The sequence below is a fragment of the Lissotriton vulgaris genome, chromosome 5 (assembly GCF_964263255.1).
Source record: "Lissotriton vulgaris chromosome 5, aLisVul1.2, whole genome shotgun sequence".
In the NCBI taxonomy this organism is placed as follows: domain Eukaryota; kingdom Metazoa; phylum Chordata; class Amphibia; order Caudata; family Salamandridae; genus Lissotriton; species Lissotriton vulgaris.
In genome coordinates, this window is record NC_141693.1 from 599,980,688 (window position 1) to 600,001,106 (window position 20,419).

The window sequence follows — 20,419 nt, forward strand, 5'->3', positions numbered from 1 at the left end:
GGGCCAGGCTAAAGAAAGAACAATGCCCAATCCTCCAAGGTTGAATTTGCACTGCCCTGTATAATCAGACTGGTGCTTAGTCATATAGATAACTTTCATATTATGGGGGTCAACGTCTTTCCCTACCCAGGCTTTGGCCAAGAAGGAGGATCATTATCAGGAAAGCACTTGCCCCTTATAGCACCCCCTGGACTTGAGCACCTCCCAATCTATAGACCATCTGCGGGGGTATCGAAGAGTGACATATTGATTATTGATTGAGTAGCTCCTGAGAATCTGCATATCACTGCAAGTAAGAATAGCAGGACAATTAATCTCCCGAACCCAGGGATCAACGAGGTCAAGACTAACTGTAAAGGTTGGTCATGGATAGCAGCAGCATTGGCTTCCTGCCCCAGAGAGTCCACCAGAGGACAGTCTAATTGAGTATGGACGAGCTTGCGTTCTTGGATAATACCGAGATCTGCACAGCCAATATTTACAGTGTGCACAATGTATGCCCAAGATAAAGAATTTAATTGCGCTCTCGTCAGAATTGGGGCCTTAAATTTACATTCACTACTCCAGAGTGTTTATCCAATCTCACGAGCATTACATTAAATCAGATGACTGCTATTGTAAATTCTACACCAAATATAATGAAAGGAAACTACTGCCAATAAGCACTTACAGCATTACTCAGAATTTCGAGCTCTATGGATTAGAATTTACCAGCCCTAATAACCAAGGCTAAAGTGTTCAGATATGGATCAATGTCTATCAAATAGCACTTTAAATGTAATATATGAGAATGCAATCAAAGTACTAGTGTAGTAAAATGACTGAGAAATGCTGCGAGAGCTGAAAGCGGTTTCAGAGACGCTGTGAGAGCTGAGATGAGATGCTGCAAGATGCTCCTTCCAGCCCCACCCCACTTTTCAGAAGCTGCCGAAAAGCCATCAGCTAAACTGTGTAGGTTCTTGCGGTTGTGTGGTCGCAGCTGCTGTGGCTGTCGCAACTGCCACTGGGGAATTCTTCTCCTATTGCAGGGGTTCCTACCCACCTGTGCCTGTCGACTGCAGCCAGTATTGGAGCCTCACAAGAGTTGCGCAGGTGCCTCTTGGGTCCGCAGCATCACAGCGCCGCATTCATTGTGGTCATTACCAGGACAATACTTGACCTTTTGTCGTGGTTGCCCTCTGCCATGAACGATCTCTCCCTGTACCTGCCGATGTGACCACAGTGTGTGTGGCTGGGAATAACTCCACACCAACCATTCAACACTTGGGGGTGAGAAGAGGAAGGAGGAGAGCATTTGGTTTAAGTGTACTAGTAGTCATATAAACATTTGATCAGCATTGCTTCTCTGGGGTACAGAAAGAGCTGTTGGTGCTCTGTTGTGTGGGTAGAGCCGGTGGTGTGCAGAAGCTGTGGTGCCGCTTGTTCTCTGCTGTGTGCGCCTCCAGCCTGGGTTTACATCTGCAAACAGTCCAAGGCAAATACTTATCAACCTATCTATCTACCAACATCTGCCTACCTCCAGAGGCCTCCTGCAAGCCTCCTACAAGTGGCTAGTGCGATATCTGCCTAAGCCCCATTCTCCACTTACCATGAGTGACCAATGTGAGGAATTGGAGTACATGTGTTCTACTCAGTGTCAGTGTCAGTGGCTGGAGGACAGGGAATTGCATGAAGAAAGAAATAAGCAGCAAAGGCCAGCTAACTGCTTGGAAGGGAGGATAACCTCCACTAGTACCAAGAACTCTTTGATACAGCACAATGGCATTAGCGAGTAGACGTCTCAAACAGGCGATTCCGAGGCCCACTCTACCACCTACTTGAATGCCCGAAATGTGAGAAGACCTGCCCTATAGTTTATAACAAACATTTACCAGAAGATCAAAAAGGAATTTACACCTATGCCAGCTACTAGAGCTGAGCTGATCCCCAAGGCCCTGGATGGCATCCGGCCTAGCACTTCAACCTGGTTTGGAATGGCCCTTCTCAAAAGCGGGCCTGCCCACTCCAGTTTAGACATAACCAGCAACAAAACCCCTAAAGTAGCCAAGTGTGAGTCTGCGGTTGGTATAGTTGATCAAAAAGCCCATGCACAAGAACAAACTGTAGCAAGATCCCATGGTAAAACAGGTAACCTGCAAAGCTCAGCGGTCTCAAGACTGACTGAGCATATGGAGTGTTCAATGAAGTTGAGTAAAATCAGAAATGCCTTTTCCCTCAAATCACCTAAATATCTATTCCAGAATGGGGCAATCTAAATCCCTGCAGCAATGTATGACCAACGGGAAGACAATTGCCCAGGCAGTGAGCACTAGACCACCAGCTCCTTAATGTTTCTCAACTATACCCTACCTGATGTACCAGTAAGCGCCACAGCACATTGAAAGGGCATGCACAGAGAGGGCCAGGAATTCCGATATCCCTATAATTATACTTGACAATACATGGGAGACTCTGGCTGAGTCTGATACCCATACTAGGGTAAGCAGCAGAGATTCCTTGAGAGGCCCCCATTTTTAGAATTTAAACTTCTAGAGTATCTCAGTTAATCAATAACCCGGTAGCACCTTACCCAATTTGGAGGCTTCACAAAGTTTCATAATCCCAGAAGCCATGAATGCACTCAACAGAGTCCTGTCTTCAATACTATCACTTCTAGAGAAGACACTAGGTGGGTCTGATCACTAATGAACTCGATACTCTGTGCCTTAGTCCCTGAATGTAGAAACCAAGATGTAGCTTCACAGACGGAAACCCAAACTGATCTAGGAAGTTCAGCAGTCCAGAAGGTATCGTCATTTGCCTCCAACCTGACACAATGGTCAACATCTGCCCAGCTTGCAAAGATACGCTTAATCCACCATCCATTCTAACAGAAGGAGCAACAATTAAGGATTCAAAAACGTCAGAAAAACCATTGACACCCTTGGCAGGGGTAAAGGGGTGTAAATCGCTCATAATGCAGAAGGCTGTCAGACAATGCTAAAGGAAGCTGTGCCAGGGTTTCCTGGTACTGCACTGTGTAACTAAGGGAGCTCCACACTGCAAACTAACAATGCTAAAACTACAAGTGCCTCAAGAGTACCTGTGAATACTGAGAAGATAGGCAAATAGAAAAGGACCAATGTTACCCTTCCTTTATATTCACAAAAACTCCTAACCACTCTATCAGAGGCTCAAACTATATAAGTGATACAAATAATACCATACGCCCTAAAACAAGTAATTCTTGAAGTATGATGATGGCCGTGGACCAGTCAACTCAAAGAGAAAGAAAAAGCATCTACTACAAGCTAAAAGCAAACAGAATCTAAGAGGAAAAGTTGACCTGCCAAAGGAGTAGCTGAAGTGCCTCATTCGGTGAGGGTATCACTCAGATCTAGGAACACTGATGAAATTTCAAATAAGAGTGCTGTGTCAGAAAACACTACATTGGTTGACCTGAAAGCTGATTGCTGCCTGAAGTTTATTGATCTCTTCCCAGATATTAGCTCTGCGAAGCCCCTAAACAGGACAAGATTTTTAGACCTTTTCTATGCAATTCCCAAGAGTGGTCTCTTCGGATGATATGAAGATTGGGAGTCTGGTTAACCAGCAATTTGGGCCAGGCTAAAGAAAGAACAATGCCCAATCCTCCAAGGTTGAATTTGCACTGCCCTGTATAATCAGACTGGTGCTTAGTCATATAGATAACTTTCATATTATGGGGGTCAACGTCTTTCCCTACCCAGGCTTTGGCCAAGAAGGAGGAGCTTTATCAGGAAAGCACTGGCCCCTTATAGCACCCCCTGGACTTGAGCACCTCCCAATCTATAGACCATCTGCGGGGGCATCGAAGAGTGACATATTGATTATTGATGGAGTAGCTCCTGAGAATCTGCATATCACTGCAAGTAAGAATAGCAGGACAATTAATCTCCCGAACCTAGGGATCAACGAGGTCAAGACTAACTGTAAAGATTGGTCATGGATAGCAGCAGCATTGGCTTCCTGCCCCAGAGAGTCCACCAGAGGACAGTCTAATTGAGTATGGACGAGCTTGCCCCTGTACTTGCTAACACGCCTCCAATTGGGCTACCCATGGCTAGTGTAACGGGCAGGACAGGCAATTATTATTTGTATGTTATATCTTGGAATATTGCGGGGTTGGGCATCAAAATGGAGGATGAGGACTGAAGTTTATAGAGCAACATGGTATATGCTGCTTCCAAGAAACGTGGAACCTCGAGGGAATCAGAGTAAACGGGTTTCTTGATATTGGTAATCAGGGTAATCAGGCCATTCAACCCTTGAAGGGGCACCCTGAGGGAGGGCTCACTGTGTGGGTGTCTTGTAAATCGAAATGCAAGATAGAGCAACTGGGGGTAGCAAATCTGTTTTCCAATGTACAGCATGTAAGGATTTGGCTTTTGGGCCTGTAGGTGGTGTAGTCAACATCCTGAATGTATACATTCCACAGGGGTGTACCCAGAGGTCCAGGAAATATGGAGGAACTTTGTCTCTTATATCAGTAGTGGCAGGGAGGATGTAGCTAGCTGTAAACCGATAAAGGCAGGGAAAGGGGGAAGTACTTGCTATGGATTTGCGGAGATTTTAATACACAACCATCCGGTGCTCACAATAACAGCAAGGTCTTAATGGAAGATCACTGCTTAGGTATTCCCGAAACAGCCATGAGCATTTTTAAATCTATCAAAAAGGGTCAAGTCACTAATTGACTATATTATAGTTAATATAGTGGAGTGGGAATGGGTGTATGACATAGCAGTTGTCAGAAGAGTGGTGAAAGATCACAATCCTGTGGCACTCTGTCTGAAGTTGTGCTGGAAGTGGTGTGCCAGTGTAAACAAATCCGAGGGGATGTATGAGCATGTGATCACCTCAACTAATAGCAAGAGGAGAATAATATGGAGAAATACTTACTTGAACTCCCCATACTAGAATACATAATGGTGAAGTACAGAGCCATAATCATGAACCCTCTGTTTCATGATGGGAAAATCTTAGCAGCTTATGATGGGCTGGTAAATGAGTTGAAGGCTCTGTGGTCCAAGTCTATCTGTCCCAAAACCGTCATCTCAAATGGATGGAGACAGAGTGCAGGGGTCATTTGGTATGATGAAGAATATTCTAGAATGAAGAGAGGATATTCGTAGGGGGTTGTGTGAAACTGACATCCTAGTACCAGAGGTGGAAAGAGCACTGAAGGCTATGAAGAAACACCAGGCCCAGACCTTGTGCATATCGATATCGATCCTGATGAGCCCCACTTTTGGGCCAGCGTTCCTTCTAAAGTGTTTAAGTCAGCGCTCACTGGCAATGATGTACCCCCTCTCATGGTGCTCAACCACTATAGTACTGATCTACAAGAATGGTGATCAGGGTAGTCCCTCCAATTATTGCCTGAACTCCCTGTTGGATGGGGCAAGCAAAGTCCTGGGGAAAGTTCTGCTCAACTGCCTCTAAGTTTGGGTGGATGCATATAACATTATGAAAGCAGTGCAGGCAGGCTTCCGGGCGTGAATAGGGACTATCGACCAAGCTCTGCGATTGTATATGATCTCATATAAATTTACAGTGTTTATAAAGTCATCATTCTGTCTAATATATGTTGAGCTTAAAGCGGCTTTCGATTTAGTTGACAGAGAGAAGCTGTGGAAATCCATGGTTGATTTAGCAGTCAATATCACCCTAGTTATGGCTATAAAGGCTTTTCACACTAGTAACAGGGCTAGAGGTAGGTATGGCACAGGTGGAAAGAGTGCTGAGCCTTTCCCAGTTGAGAAGAGGGTACGGCAAGGGTGTGTGCTGGCAGCCTTGCTTTTCGGCCTTTTTTTAAATGGTGTGTCAGACTTCCTGGCAGAAGATTCCCTAAACCTTTCCACTATAGCCAAAAAAAGAAGGTGCCGATATTATATGAGAATGACGCAGTCTTGCTGGCGCAAACAGAAAATGCCACCCATATACTACTATAGCACTTCATGAAATACTGCAATAAGAAATCACTCACCATTAATGATATTAAAACGAAGAGCATGGTATTGAGGCCATCCTCAAATTATAAGCGTAATCCCACAATTAAAGGTGTGCCCTTAGAATCCGTTAAGCAGTTTGATTATCTGGGTATTCGATTCTCAGAGAACCTGGGCTGGGGTAGTCACATACTGAAGGAAAGTATAGTCCTGAAACCATTGGCTGGGGCAGTCCTGAGATTCAGACATAAGTGGGTGCTAGAAACATTAGTATTATCCTGCAAATATACAAACAAAGGGCAGTGGCAGCTGCACTCTATGCTGCACAGCTCTTGGGGTATGTGAGTTTATGATCACTCCAAGTAGCCAAGAATACCTTCCTAAGAGCTTTGCTGGGGTTGAGGCCAGGCACTCCCTTATTGGCACTCTATGCAGAGCTCAATTTTACCTGTATATCAGAAGCTGCAGCCCTCAGGCCAGTCCTTTATTGGGTTAGGCTGATGAGAAATCCTAAGGCAGCAATATATTTGAATACCCTTGAAGAAGTCAGCCTCAGCGGTGAGTGTGGGGGGAATACATGGTTGTCTCATGTACAGAATACTCTATACAATCCTTGTGGGCATATCCCAGAAGAGTAGGGAAGGACACAGCAGATCGGATTAAAGATCAGAACTTTGAATGTGTGCAGACAAGGAAGCGCCAGGCACTGAGGCCAAGATCTATCTTGTGTAATTATTTAAGCATTGCCTACAGTTTTCCTTGTACTGGGTATCTCAATATGATATATCCCAAACTCAGGCGAACTCTGTATGTAAAATACTGGCTGGGTATCTGGCCGACAAAGGATTATTTAATCCGAATTCACAGGCTCACTGCTGGCTCTGACCACTGCGATTGAAGGTCTGGCGGTTTAGACAACTTAACCCATTTCCTTTTGTTCTGAAAACATATCATTCTGCACGGAGGGGATGCTGCTTTCTCTTTTCAAAATACATGAGGTAAGATGTGTCAAATCTGCATTGGCACTCTTTATTAGGCCAGATGATATGAATGTTGTTAATTCCATGGCTTTATTTCTATGGGTTGCATGGTCCCGTTTGAGAGAGCTGCCCACCACGCTAGGTATTAACCCATTCATACAACCCACGGGGACTTAAGAACATTCCATAATGGATTGACCTGTCATTGTTGTCTGAACTGCATGCCTCCCCAATGACCCTCTGCATCCCGCCCTGATAGATTTGGTGAATTAACTGACTGCCTTACCGGTATGGAATTTAGTGCTTATATGATATTATGCCATTTAGTTGATAGTACTGTATATTGTTTTAACCCCTTAAGTGCTGCTGACGGCCAATGGTCGTCAGCAGCGCTACCTCCCCAGTGCTGCGCACGACCATTGAACGTCCATTCAGCACTAGTTCTAATGGACAGCGCAGCACTGGGGAGAAATGTTTACACGCAGCTAAGGTGTTAAGGAGGTACGTCTCCGACTAAACTGTAAACGTTTTAAAGTTTCCTTGCATATGCACTTATACAAGTTTGATGAATTTGTCGATTGTTTGTACTGGAACAGAACATAGTGCCCAAATGCTACTACATCGCCCAGCTACCTGTAGTGTATATGTATACGTTTTCCTGCACTTGCACTTTTAGGTATCAGATACATTTGTGGATTGTTTCTATCAGAGTGGTATGGAATATACAGGTAGATTCATCAACACAAATTGTGATCGCAATAGTTGCGAAACAGCTATTGCGATCGCAATTCCATGAACGGCAATTCGTGAAATGAAAAACAACCAAATTGCGAAATCGCAAAATAATTTTTGCGACTTCGCAAATAAAATTTCAGAATCAAGGTGGAACCCCCTTTGCGATTGTGAAATAGTGATTTTCCAATGATTCTGAGATTTTATTTGCGAAATCGCAAAATAATCGCAAACCAAATGCATGAAAAATCCCAATTAGCGAAAAACCTTAAAATCGCTATTTGCGAGGCGCAATTTAAGGAGAACTCAAACCAGGTGGTAACCAAACTAGATACAGGTGCGGGGCTGAACTAACACACTTAAGGAGACACAGTAGGAGCATGAGGACATTCACAATGCCAGGACTCTACATGGTGGTAAGGCGGCGAAGGCTGCAGCCAGGAACAGACGCAGGAACCAGGGGCGAATTTTCCAGCAGCGGATCACACTCCTGGGCCAGACTGACGAGGAAATCTACTCGAAGTACAGGCTGAATGGGGCAATGATTACCAAGCTCATCCGAGTCCTTGACCCCCTGATGCAGCACCCAACAAGGAGGACCAATGCCGTGCCCACCCATGTCCAGGTCTTGTGCTGCCTGCACCTCCTGGCCTCCGGAAGCTTCCAGGGTATAGTTGCAGTTGCAGGGGGGATGTCCCAGAGCACACTGTCCCGCTGCCTAAGGAGTTTCCTGGGCTCCATGCTGACCCGGATACACCATTACATTACATTCCCAACCACCCAACAGGACTTGAATCAAACAAAGCTACAATTTTACAACATTGAGCAATTCCACCATGTAATTGGATGCATTGACTGTACCCACATCCACATCTGCCCACCCACTGAGACAGAATACATGTACCGGAACCGCAAGTCCTACCACTCACTGAACATCCAGATGGTCTGCAACGCAAGGACAATCATCACTGACATAGTGGCACAATACCCGGGGAGCACGCATGATTCCTTCATATTCCGGCACAGCGGCATGCACACATACCTGGCCAGGGGAGACTTTGGCAAAGGACACCTCCTAGGTAAGTACACATGCCCACAAACAGTACATCAAGACCATGTAGCTGCGCATAACAGGCACTGACCCTCTGCTCCTTTCATTCAGGTGACAGCACCTACGGCCTCCGTGAGTACCTCCTCACCCCATACCTCAACCCTAGCACACCACAGCAATGGCGTTATAATGTCGCACACACTCGCACTAGAAATTGCATTGAGCGGACATTTGGGCTTTTAAAGAGCCGATTCCGCATCCTACATAAGACTGGTGGGGCCCTCAAATACCAGCCTGAGGTCTGCTGCCGCATCGTGGCCGTGTGTGCAATACTCCACAATATTGCTACCAAGAGGAGGATCCCTGTGGAGATCTCTGGCAGTGAGTCAGAAGGGGACAACCGCCCACCTGCACATGTGCATGTGCATCATGCACGCGGGGAAAATCCTGCAGAAGGACACAGGCGCCGCAACCAAATCACAATGAACTGTTTCTAGTGCACCCATACCCCTCACACAACACTGCACTCATGCATGACAAATGTAATAATGACATGAGTCGGATTTGCGTGTGACATAAATTCTTATTGTTATTTTCACAATAATGTGTTTTAATTTTTTTTATTTTTAAATACATGATAACTGTATTTCCTCATACAGCCCCATGATAGAGAAGCAGGCATGCTTGTCCTATCAGCATGGCCCTGCTGCTAGAGTTCATAGAGTCACTGGCGCCTCCGGCCGGACGCACCCAGTCGCCTCTCCACGTCCTTCACGCCACTATTGGCCCGTGATGCTGCAGTGGGCCTGGTGCTGCGGCGGCGTGCGGTTACCACCTGCAAGGACAGGCTGCTGTGACTTGATGTGCCCTCACTGGCATCATCCCCCCAACTTGCTTGGCCATGGCCAGATGCCTGCAGACTCTGGGCAGCTGTTGTGACTTGTTCCAAGGCCCTGGCAACGTCCTGGCAGCATTGTACCATCTGAATTTTCATCGCAAGAGAGCGGCGCGAAAGTTGGGAGGTGGCATTACTAATCAGATGGTTGGATCTTGTGTATACTGACAGGCGGGTCAGCAGCTGGCGGTGGCAGCGGTGGATGATGTCCTGCTGGGACACCAGGATCTGGCTGTTCTCCCTGACAGCTGCGGTCATGACCTGCATTCTTTCCGTGAGCTGGCTCACGTTTTACGCTGTCTTATTGAGCTGCAGGTGGATGGCTGCCAAGTGCCGTGCCTGCTTCTGGTGGACAGCAAGCATCCAGCGTTCTATGGCCAGCCCACGATCTCTGACATGTTCCCCCTGCCAGCGCGTGGTGGCACGTTGCGCTGCTGCCTCATTAGTCCGCCGGACTCAGATCGCACAGTGGCTGTGCGCCGTGTCTGCCTCCTGGGTGGTGGTGTGGCCTGTACCACTGACATGGGTGTCACATGGGGTTGTTGCTGTGCTCCTGTGGCTGCAGGGGTGGCCCTGTCCACATGGGGAGGTGGTGGTACTGCTGTTGGTGGTTGTGATGGTCCAGGTCGTGGGGCAGGATGGCCCTCTCCCTCGGTGTCCTCAGGGTTCTCCTCAATGTGGAGTGCCTCGCTGTCTGTGCTGGGTTGTTCTGACGCACATGTGATGTAAATGGGTGCATGATTAATGATATGTATCTTGCACATGGGATGTTGCAACATGCATGCAGGCTTGCATTCCCTGACTGGCTTTAGGGATATCTTTCACTTGACAGGTCTGGCTGTGTGTGGCTATCCGGGAATTATTGTCACACTACAGGTCCCACAATGCAATAGGGCATTTCAGGTGTGCATGGCCTGCATTACTGGGGTTATCAAATGGCTAGCTCTGGAGTCATGGGCATTGTTAGGGGACAGGGTCGCAGTTGCATGGCACTTACCTTGGGATTGTTGGGTGGGTCGGGAGGTGTCCAGCCGGGTGACCCCCACGCAGGCTGCAGGATTGAGGGTGTCCTCCACCAGGTCTTCGAGTGGAGTGTTGGGTGCAACTGCGGGGTCTCCGCCTCCGGTGGCATGTTGCTCCCCCAGCCTCTCAGCAATGCGTTCTTTGGCACGACCTCTGAGGTCGTACCACCTCTTTTTGAGCTCATCAATGGAGCGCTGGGTCACTCCAACGGAGTTTACCTTTGAGCGGATGCGCAGCCAAATGCACCTCTTGTCGGCCTCAGGCACCCTCCGGGACTCCTTGCCAAACAGCCTGTCATGGTCCTTCGATACTCCCTCGATGAGGAACTCCAATTCCTGTTCAGAACATTTTATTTTTCTCTTTTTGCCTGGTGCACTGCTTCCTGGGACATTTTATTTTGTTGTTTGTGTCCTGTTGTGGTGCTGCAGGAAGTGTATTGTGGAGCTCTGGGCTGTGCTTCTTCTACTGTCAAGTTCTGTGTTCTGAACGAGGGAGGGAACTGCTTTCTTCCTGATTGTGATGTCATCATTGTGCTCGAAATGCGCCTTCCCGTTTTTGCGATCTCGCAATTAGCGAGAACGTAATTTGTGATTTCGGTAATTGCGAGTTCGCAATTTTCACATGGAAAATGGGCGATTCTGCGATTTTTGTGCGATTTCGTGAAAATTGCAATCAGCAATTGCGGACGATTGCGATTCGCTTTTTTTAGTCGCTTTTCTTGATGAATCCCATTCTGCGAATTCTAAATTGCGATTCGGTATTTTTCGCAATTTAAAATTCGCAGAATATGGGCTTGATGCATTTGGGGGATAGTGCCTAAATGTTACTATGCCGCCCAATTGACTGTACTGTTTATGTTTTAAAGAAGTATGACTTCTGTTTTAATTGATTTCAAATTATTGTTTTTTAATAATTGTAAGGCTGACAGCTGAATACAAATAAAATAACTTTGAAACTTAGTATAATGACTTGCATCAACACCGCCATCTCCTGAAAGTCCACCGAGATCTAAAGGGAATTGAAGATAGCACTGAACATAGGGATACTCCATACCTAACTGCATCTGGATTGGATCTGGCTTTAGTTAGGTATACAAACCAAGAGCAGCACTGGAGGTGTTACTGAAAACAATCCACATTTTTGCCTGCCGTTACACACTCTAAAAGGAAAAAAATATTTAGCGATTATCTTGATTGTAATGGTAATTGTAACCCTACAGAATGCTCTTTTGAATTAATGCATTGTTTTGTTTCCCACTCCTTGTTTGCTTACATTTTAATGTGTCCTCACGCTCACCCCCCAAGTAACCGAAGGGGATAGAATTCCATATGTAAATAGGGGTCTTGTAAAAAAATTGAATAGATTCTTGACATGTTTATCACTTGATTGTTGATGCTCAATGACGTTTATTAAACCATTCAAGCAGTTTGTAAGTCTCATTGCGCTTGATATTTAACTGTTGTTCATTTATGTGAAATGTATGGTTAACTGGGGAAAAAATGTAATAAAAGTAAAAGTACAAAATCTAAAATGGGAAATCCACCGAAGGCTGTAAGATCCTTTATTGAATTTACAACAGAAAAATTCACTGATTCAGATTTTGCGAGTTAGAAGCAAAAACCTACTATGCTAGATCCACTCCAGTCAAAAACAAAAGTCTTCCCGAGCCTGGCCCTGGACTAGGAGAACCACCCACCTCAAATTAGACAGGGATTACTTGCACTAACCTCTAAGAAATGTTTGCTCCTTTGCATTATTCTTTTTAAACAAGGAATAATCTCGTTTTTCCTCTCAAATGTTATACCCATTCACAACCTTCGTTCCATGCTACATTTTTTTAGACAATCAAGCAACAGTGTTTACAGATATCTTTGGGCTCGAGGAAGTTTGGAATGCTAAAACTGTGAAGAAAAAAAAAACTAGCAGATACTAGAGCCACCACAACCTCATCTTCTTCCTACTTGCTACGTGAGGATAAAGACTAGTAAAACTGCAATTTCAACATACTTTCCAAAGTGAGTAATTTAAGCCATGCCGTTGGAGAGCAATAATATTGGTGGTGCTGTGACACCAGAGGTAAAGGACAACTGACACATATACAGGCACGCACACAGATATACACACGCCCAGACAAAATGACTTCCTCACAGTTCCAGAGAAAAATGCCACAAATGGCAAAGTCGTCACATCTGCAGGTGCCAACAACCAAGCAGTTGATTTTGAGATTAAGCTCAGAAGAATCTCTGTCCCAGAGGGTCTGATTTCTCTATTATTGCTGAAGATGAATGGTATCAGCGGTGGCCTCCGATTTCAGTATTAGGCAGTAATGGCTTGGGAAACTATACATATTTATCTGTGAATGACCACAAGGAAATTTTCTTGGGATAATATTCTCTTTTGATTTATTGGGTTCTATACCAGAAAGCAAACAGAAGACCCTGTACTATGTGGTTTAGGCAATTTCTAAATAAAAAAAATATATATTTTATTTTACACTACTTGTTTTTCAAAGTGTTTATTTCCTTTTGACAAAAGGTAAAAGTCTCACAGCTGCAGTGGTTTTAGATATTGCTAGTAGATATGGCTACAATTGCACTGACCTGAACACTCGGTCCATATGGAACAGCCATAATACATGATTTCTAGGTTTTTCTGAGGATAACACACTTGTTAAAAGCCTCAAAAGCACAATTTTGTTTTCGATTGCTGGTCCACTCTCTTGGAGCATGTTTATGTGTCAACGTCAATGAAATGTAGCCTACCATTATTTCCTGTCAATGTTTGAGACACTGGATCTCTTGCACTGGCAATGCAGAAAAAACAACAGACACAGGCACACCCAAAAACACATATGCAAATGCCAAACTACACATATATAATATTGCTTCTTGTTCTCTTAGCTTTTGTGAGAAATCAGGTTGTTGGTTGAATGGGGGCGACCCCAGTTCAAGCAACAGAGAAAATTCCTGTCAGGGTGAACAACTAAATTAACATGTGCTTAACCCTCCAGTAGCTTGCCACAAATGCACAGGCGTAACTTAGAGGCAATGTGTAAAGTATTTATGCAGCACACAAACAGTTACAGAGTAAAAACACAAGATAAATCCCACGCCTATTTGGAAAAATAGAGTCAATTTTAATAAATTATTAGAGACCAAAGCAACCAAATCCGGTCAGCAGAACTGTAGTTAGGCATGTTTAAACTTTAAAGTAAAAACTAGCTCCTAAAAGATCAAAGCGCCAACCATGGACAAAAAATATGGCCGACCGCGATCGAGTGCAAGTGGGATACAGCAAGTAGATTGGGCTGGGTCAGCACTTACCTTTGGACTTACAAGAAATTCTGTGAAAGAATTCTACGTTCGGACATAGTCTCTTTTTTGGAAGTCGGACATCTCCAGCGGGATGTCGCTGATAAGAGTTCCACGAGGCTGGATATCCCTTTTATGAAAAACTGCTGAACAGGATTTGCTGCTGCGGTGAGGAATATAGTGGGAGCTGCCATGAAGCCAGGCCAACCAGCAATGCACCAAGAGTGGATACATGAGCAGGCTGGTCTTGGTCTTCTTTCAGTACTTAGAGCAATTTTTAGACAAAAGGTTTTTAAGTCCCAGATTTTGCATTTTCGGTACCTAGCCACTATTAATACCACAACCAAGGGTCTAGGACTGGAGGGGCATCACTTGGGGGTTTAGGACTCAGTGAGGCTGGGATCAGGTGTGGGTTCAAGATGGTTGACGCCTTTTCTGTTCCTGAGTATCTGATCAAGAGGCCAGATAAGTAGCCCTTGGAGTCACTATGGTAGCCCTGAGTTCTAGTGATGAAACGGAGCTCAAGCAGAAGGGCAGGCCTCTGAGAGTTCACAGCAGTCTCAAAGTAGCAAAGCAGTCTTATCAGGTGGAGCAATTAAGTCTTGTGGAGTACACAGCAGGCCACAATAGCACGCAGTCCTCTGAGAGTCCTTCTGCAAGTCCACAAAGTGAAAAGAAGAGTGGGTCTGAAGGTCCTATTTTTATACCTGGAGCCTCCTTAGAAGTAGGAGATGTTTTCCAGAGAATTCCCTTTGAAGTGCTTAAAGTTTTCTGACTCCCCTGTTCTGGAGCCAAGCTGGCTGCATGAACAATGCAGGGGTGACAAATCTGCCCCCCGCATACTGCCAGTTGATCGCCCATCAAGGCATATCTAATCCCTTTAATTTGTGCCTGTCTCAAAGGAATAAACAACGTCCAACTGCCAAATACATGTGTTGTAGGCAGGCAGCAGGAACCAAATAGTTGGGCAGGAAAATGCCAACTTTCTAAAAGTGGCATTTTCAAAATTGTAACAAAAAATCTGACTTTACCATTAAAGAGGATTTTTAATTTCTCAGACACCAAGCATGAAGTGTTCATTTGTTCCCAATCAAAAGTTAACAAATATTAAATGTAAGATGGAACTCAATGTTATCCTATGGGAGAGATAGGCCGAGCAGTAGCGAATAATGAATTTAAGGAGTGTTTCACTACTAGGACAGCGACTTACATGCAATAAAACTGAATTTAAGGCTTGGCCACAGGGTTATTTTGACAAGTTGAATTGACAGTTTAAACTGCATTCAGGCTGCAATGAAAGACCTGGGAAATGTTTTAGGGGACTACTTTAGTGAGTGGCAAAATATGTGCTGCAGGTCCACTGGCAGCATTTAAATTGCAAGCCCAGGGTATCTGGTGTACCACTTTACAAGGGACTTATAAGTAAATTAAATATGGCAATTATGTGTAAGTTAATATTGCCATGCTTCAGGGAGTGAGCACACGCACTTTAGCACTGGTCAACAGTAGTAAGGTGCACAGAGTCCATAGTCAAGGAAAAACAAATTTCAGCAATGAAGTGGAGGGTAAAGGCAAAAGGTTTGGGGTGACCCTGCAAAGACTGTGGACTCCAACAGCTTTCACATAAAAAAAGCCTCGTATCTATCAATGTTGTTAAGACTTTCCTTGGCCTTGTTCTCTTTGAATTACCAAGGTAACCAATTTAGTCTTCGAATTCCAATAGATTTGTTTCTGCATAGTATCATGACTTTTCTTAAGAGTTACTTGTTTTTATGCTGCTATATAACATTAATTGTAACTTTATTTTGCATATAGCCAGGTTCTGAGCTGGGATGGTGTAGTGAGATAAATAACGGTGATGGATCAAGCCCTGATCTTTGGACTGGGTAAGAGTGGTCTGCTTAATTCAGACACTCTGTTCATCACCACCCCCTTTTCTGAATCGTTTTTGGCCACTATAGGTGTGGCAGGGTATACTCAGACATGAGTCGCTTTCTCACTGCACCATCAGGATTCAAGCAAGCCGGGCCGAAGACGGCTGAAACGCCAGAAACCGGTCCCCGGTAGCTTGTCTCCTTTCTGGTGAAGAATTGGCTCGGTAGTTTAGTCTGCCCTGTTCCCATGATGAACTGGGCCAGGGACAGACTGATTTGCATATAGCCAGGTTCTGAGCTGGGATGGTGTAGTGAGATAAATAACGGTGATGGATCAAGCCCTGATCTTTGGACTGGGTAAGAGTGGTCTGCTTAATTCAGACACTCTGTTCATCACCACCCCCTTTTCTGAATCGTTTTTGGCCACAATAGGTGTGGCAGGGTATACTCAGACATGAGTCCCTTTCTCACTGCACCATCAGGATTCAAGCAAGCCGGGCCGAAGACGGCTGAAACGCCAGAAACCGGTCCCCGGTAGCTTGTCTCCTTTCTAGTGAGGAATTGACTTGGTAGTTTAGTCTGCCCTGTTCCCATGATGCACTGGGCCAGGGACAGACTGATTTGCATATAGCCAGGTTCTGAGCTGGGATGGTGCAGTGAGATAAATAACGGTGATGGATCAAGCCCTGATCTTTGGACTGGGTAAGAGTGGTCTGCTTAATTCAGACACTCTGTTCATCACCACCCCCTTTTCTGAAACTTTCTAAAAGTGGCATTTTCAAAATTGTAACAAAAAATCTGACTTTACCATTAAAGAGGATTTTTAATTTCTCAGACACCAAGCATGAAGTGTTCATTTGTTCCCAATCAAAAGTTAACACATATTAAATGTAAGATGGAACTCAATGTTATCCTATGGGAGAGATAGGCCGAGCAGTAGCGAATAATGAATTTAAGGAGTTTTTCACTACTAGGACAGCGACTTACATGCAATAAAACTGAATTTAAGGCTTGGCCACAGGGTTATTTTGACAAGTTGAATTGGCAGTTTAAACTGCATTCAGGCTGCAATGAAAGACCTGGGAAATGTTTTAGGGGACTACTTTAGTGAGTGGCACAATATGTGCTGCAGGTCCACTGGCAGCATTTAAATTGCAAGCCCAGGGTATCTGGTGTACCACTTTACAAGGGACTTATAAGTAAATTAAATATGGCAATTATGTGTAAGTTAATATTACCATGCTTCAGGGAGTGAGCACACGCACTTTAGCACTGGTCAACAGTAGTAAGGTGCACAGAGTCCATAGTCAAGGAAAAACAAATTTCAGCAATGAAGTGGAGGGTAAAGGCAAAAGGTTTGGGGTGACCCTGCAAAGACTGTGGACTCCAACAGCTTTCACATAAAAAAAACCCTTGTATCTATCAATGTTGCTAAGACTTTCCTTGGCCTTGTTCTCTTTGAATTACCAAGGTAACCAATTTAGACTTCGAATTCCAATAGATTTGTTTCTGCATAGTATCATGACTTTTCTTAAGAGTTACTTGTTTTTATGCTGCTATATAACATTAATTGTAACTTTATGACAACAGTTGTGTAATTTTAAGACCACCTAGCGGCTTTAAAAGCAGATTAAATGAAAAAGAAAATATCAAATGTTCATGCGCACAGTACTTACTGAGGGGCAATGCTGACATGTTGTCTTCAAAGGTTGCCCAATTATATCAATCGCATGGTATTTCCCTGGTAGAGTTGAAATTACTTCCTGCATGGTTTGTCCAAGCAGCTCTGGAGGGCCCGGCAGCACTGACTGTAGTTCGAGCTTCTGTCTGAAAAAGAAACCAAAACCTCGACATATTTTCCTGTAACTTGTGCTATACAGTCAAATGGTGCTTAATCGGTACTGGTGTTTGCAGGTGGCAAGCACCAGCACTCATTTTTGGGGAATGAGGCGTTTCATCTTTTGGCTTTGACCTGGTACAAGAAAATGGCAGAAAATAGAAAAGGGAGGAGGAAGAGAGCGGGACAGGAGACTAGTGACAAACTGAGAAAGCAGATATGAAAAAGTCTTACATGAGGGAGCAAAAGAGAGAGTAAGTGTCGGGTGAAGGGAGAAAGAGGCATGAGGCGGAATCACATCTAGTAAGTTTTGGCATTAAGCAAAAGAGGCATTCCGAGCACCAGCAGCCAGCTCTTAAAAATAACTTTAGGGCCCTGTACTGATTTGATTTTTGCAGAATCTCAGCCCAAGGGCATTGTGTGGCTCTGCATGATCATCAGTTACATTACACAAGGTTAGAATGATTGTTTTTGCCTAGAATAATAGGATGTTAAGCCAACACCTTAACTTGAACCTGGCCCATAGTTCAAAAGTCGGCAACTCTGGTGGTACCACCACATCCCTTTGTTTTTTGCAAAAAAAAACTCAATTTCAATATACTATCGGTATTATTATGTAATAGCGAAGAGGGAAAAGTACATTAGCAATTCTAGGCGGAAAGTTGCAGCTGGCAGCCAACAATACAACTGATGACTATAGCCAAACATATTAATCAACCAATGCATGATAGCAGCTAATAATCATACAATCGCCTAGCACAGTAAACCAATAAGACATCAGAATCGAGGACTAGGTGTAAGGTCTTGGAGACAACCCTAAAGGAGGGAAAGCTGCACACAGGTTTATCAGTGGATACCGTCCTTTGGAGATTCACTGTAGTTAAATTTCCCCTTGCTCCCTCTGCAGTTCGATTAGTCACTTGATTCATTTCGACATCTTTGATTGAGCGTATTCGCCCTTTTTAATTTTTGCCAGTCCAGATGAAGACCATTGACCCATCTGAGCTTACTACAAGGCAAAACATGTTGACTATTAGATCTCGGAGCAATAGTTTTTCCAAATACCATTATTTTTGTTTTTCACCTTATCAGTAGTACTCGGAATAAATTATTGTGGTAACAACTACATAATATATTCACAAAAATTACGCTGTCTCTAGATATTGCTTTTAACAGTGAGCCAATTCAGGTAAATGTGTGTTCTGAATGAAGAGAAGACCGTATGATGAAGCAAGACACCATAGGAGGGTGGGGGTCCTTGGCCCTTTATACTCATAGAATTTATTGATTAGTTATGGATTTGATATTATTGGGGTTTGTATGTATATAAATATCAATGGAAGAATGGATGAAATAACAGTGTGCTCCTCTCAAACCATCCCCTGTTTTTAGTGTGCAGATAATGATCCCCACTACCAACTAGATGCAACTCTATAGACACCACTGAGGCCCTCATTTGAAGTACTTAACAAATCATGTTTTTGATACAAACTCCTATTTGCGCCTCAAATGGAATTACAAGTCAGGTGCAGAGTGTACATGAAGCACATGTTGTCATCCATTAAAACCTGCTGCAACATATTCATATATGTTGCATGCATTTCCAATTTGCGCACTTCCACATTAAGATAACTCATAAAAGAATTGCACAAAATTATTATTTTCTGCAGAGGTGTAACTAGGAGTCAGGTGCAAAGTGTGCAACCACTAATATTCAAACTCGGTTGTTATGGTCATTAGTGAGTGGCAATTTTCAGCCATAATTTGCACAAGTTATACAGTCAAGCGTTTAGCCTTTTTTTCTTAAACGGTGTCACCTTCCTGCACCCCCCTTACCCCCCCCCCCCCCCAACCACCACTCCTTTTCCAACTACACCTTTTGGGATGGAAGCGTTTTTAAAACGTATGTGACAAACGTAGCACAGGCAACTCTGAATACAGGTAGTTTCATAGGTGTTGTGACCTGGAAGTTCTGTAATTTGGCAGAGGTAATGTAAGAGATTATGGCAAAAGCTAACCAGAAATAAACCCAGTACTTTGAAGTTGTTGACCAAGCTTTTCACTCACATCTTTTGTTCCCAAAGGGTAATTTCTTGCATTGATCACCCTTTCTTTGATTATCTCTATTATGCAACTCACAATATCTCCCCAGGCAAGTTTTAACAGGTGATTCCTTGTTCTCTAGCCATACTGGTTAAACGGTAAAACATATATGCCATTGGGGGTAGTCCCTTCCCAAATCAGAACTGGACTAACGAGAAACAGCAAACATGTTGGAAATATAAAATACTCATTTCTAAAGGACTTCTAAATTGTGAACAAATTAGTAAGGCAGCAGGATTAAAGTAAATCGAAATCAGCAGAAAGATCATTGTGCAAACCTGGATGTGATATTGGCACCAATGGACGATTTCAAAGTCAGAGATATTGTATGGGCTTCTTCTGTGACCACGGACTGGATGAGGGGGCTGTCCATTGAGTAAATGGTCTTGCTTGTAGGTTGCCATTGGACTCCAAATGCCTGTAAATTAAAAGTCACAATATTTATTTAAACTTCTATTCACACTATCACTGTTCAGGTCATGATTGCATTAGCTTTGAAAAGGACCCAGCTACAGCGAGGACATGGCTGTGCTAGAGGGTAGAACAGCATGTAAGTGTGTAAAGTTCGCTCCCCTGAATGAACAAGCATTGGCATAGCCAATAGGTCTCGCTTTAGTCAAGTCAAGTCAAGTCAAAAAATTTGT

The 20,419-nt window shown here is 44.1% G+C and overlaps 1 protein-coding gene across 5 annotated transcripts in view; it reads right to left on the reverse strand.

Annotated features, from left to right (window-relative positions):
• The window catches only part of LOC147711306 (microsomal triglyceride transfer protein-like), a 370,310-nt gene that overhangs the window by 143,105 nt on the left and 206,786 nt on the right, over window positions 1-20,419 (reverse strand). For all 5 annotated transcript variants that reach the window (XM_086922044.1, XM_086922041.1, XM_086922045.1 and 2 more), the window contains 2 exons: window positions 20,054-20,193; window positions 17,512-17,662 (listed from right to left, as the gene is read on the reverse strand). In XM_086922044.1, the coding sequence (XP_086778170.1) occupies window positions 17,512-17,662; window positions 20,054-20,193 (291 nt within the window). The remainder of the gene's footprint in view (window positions 1-17,511; window positions 17,663-20,053; window positions 20,194-20,419) is intronic.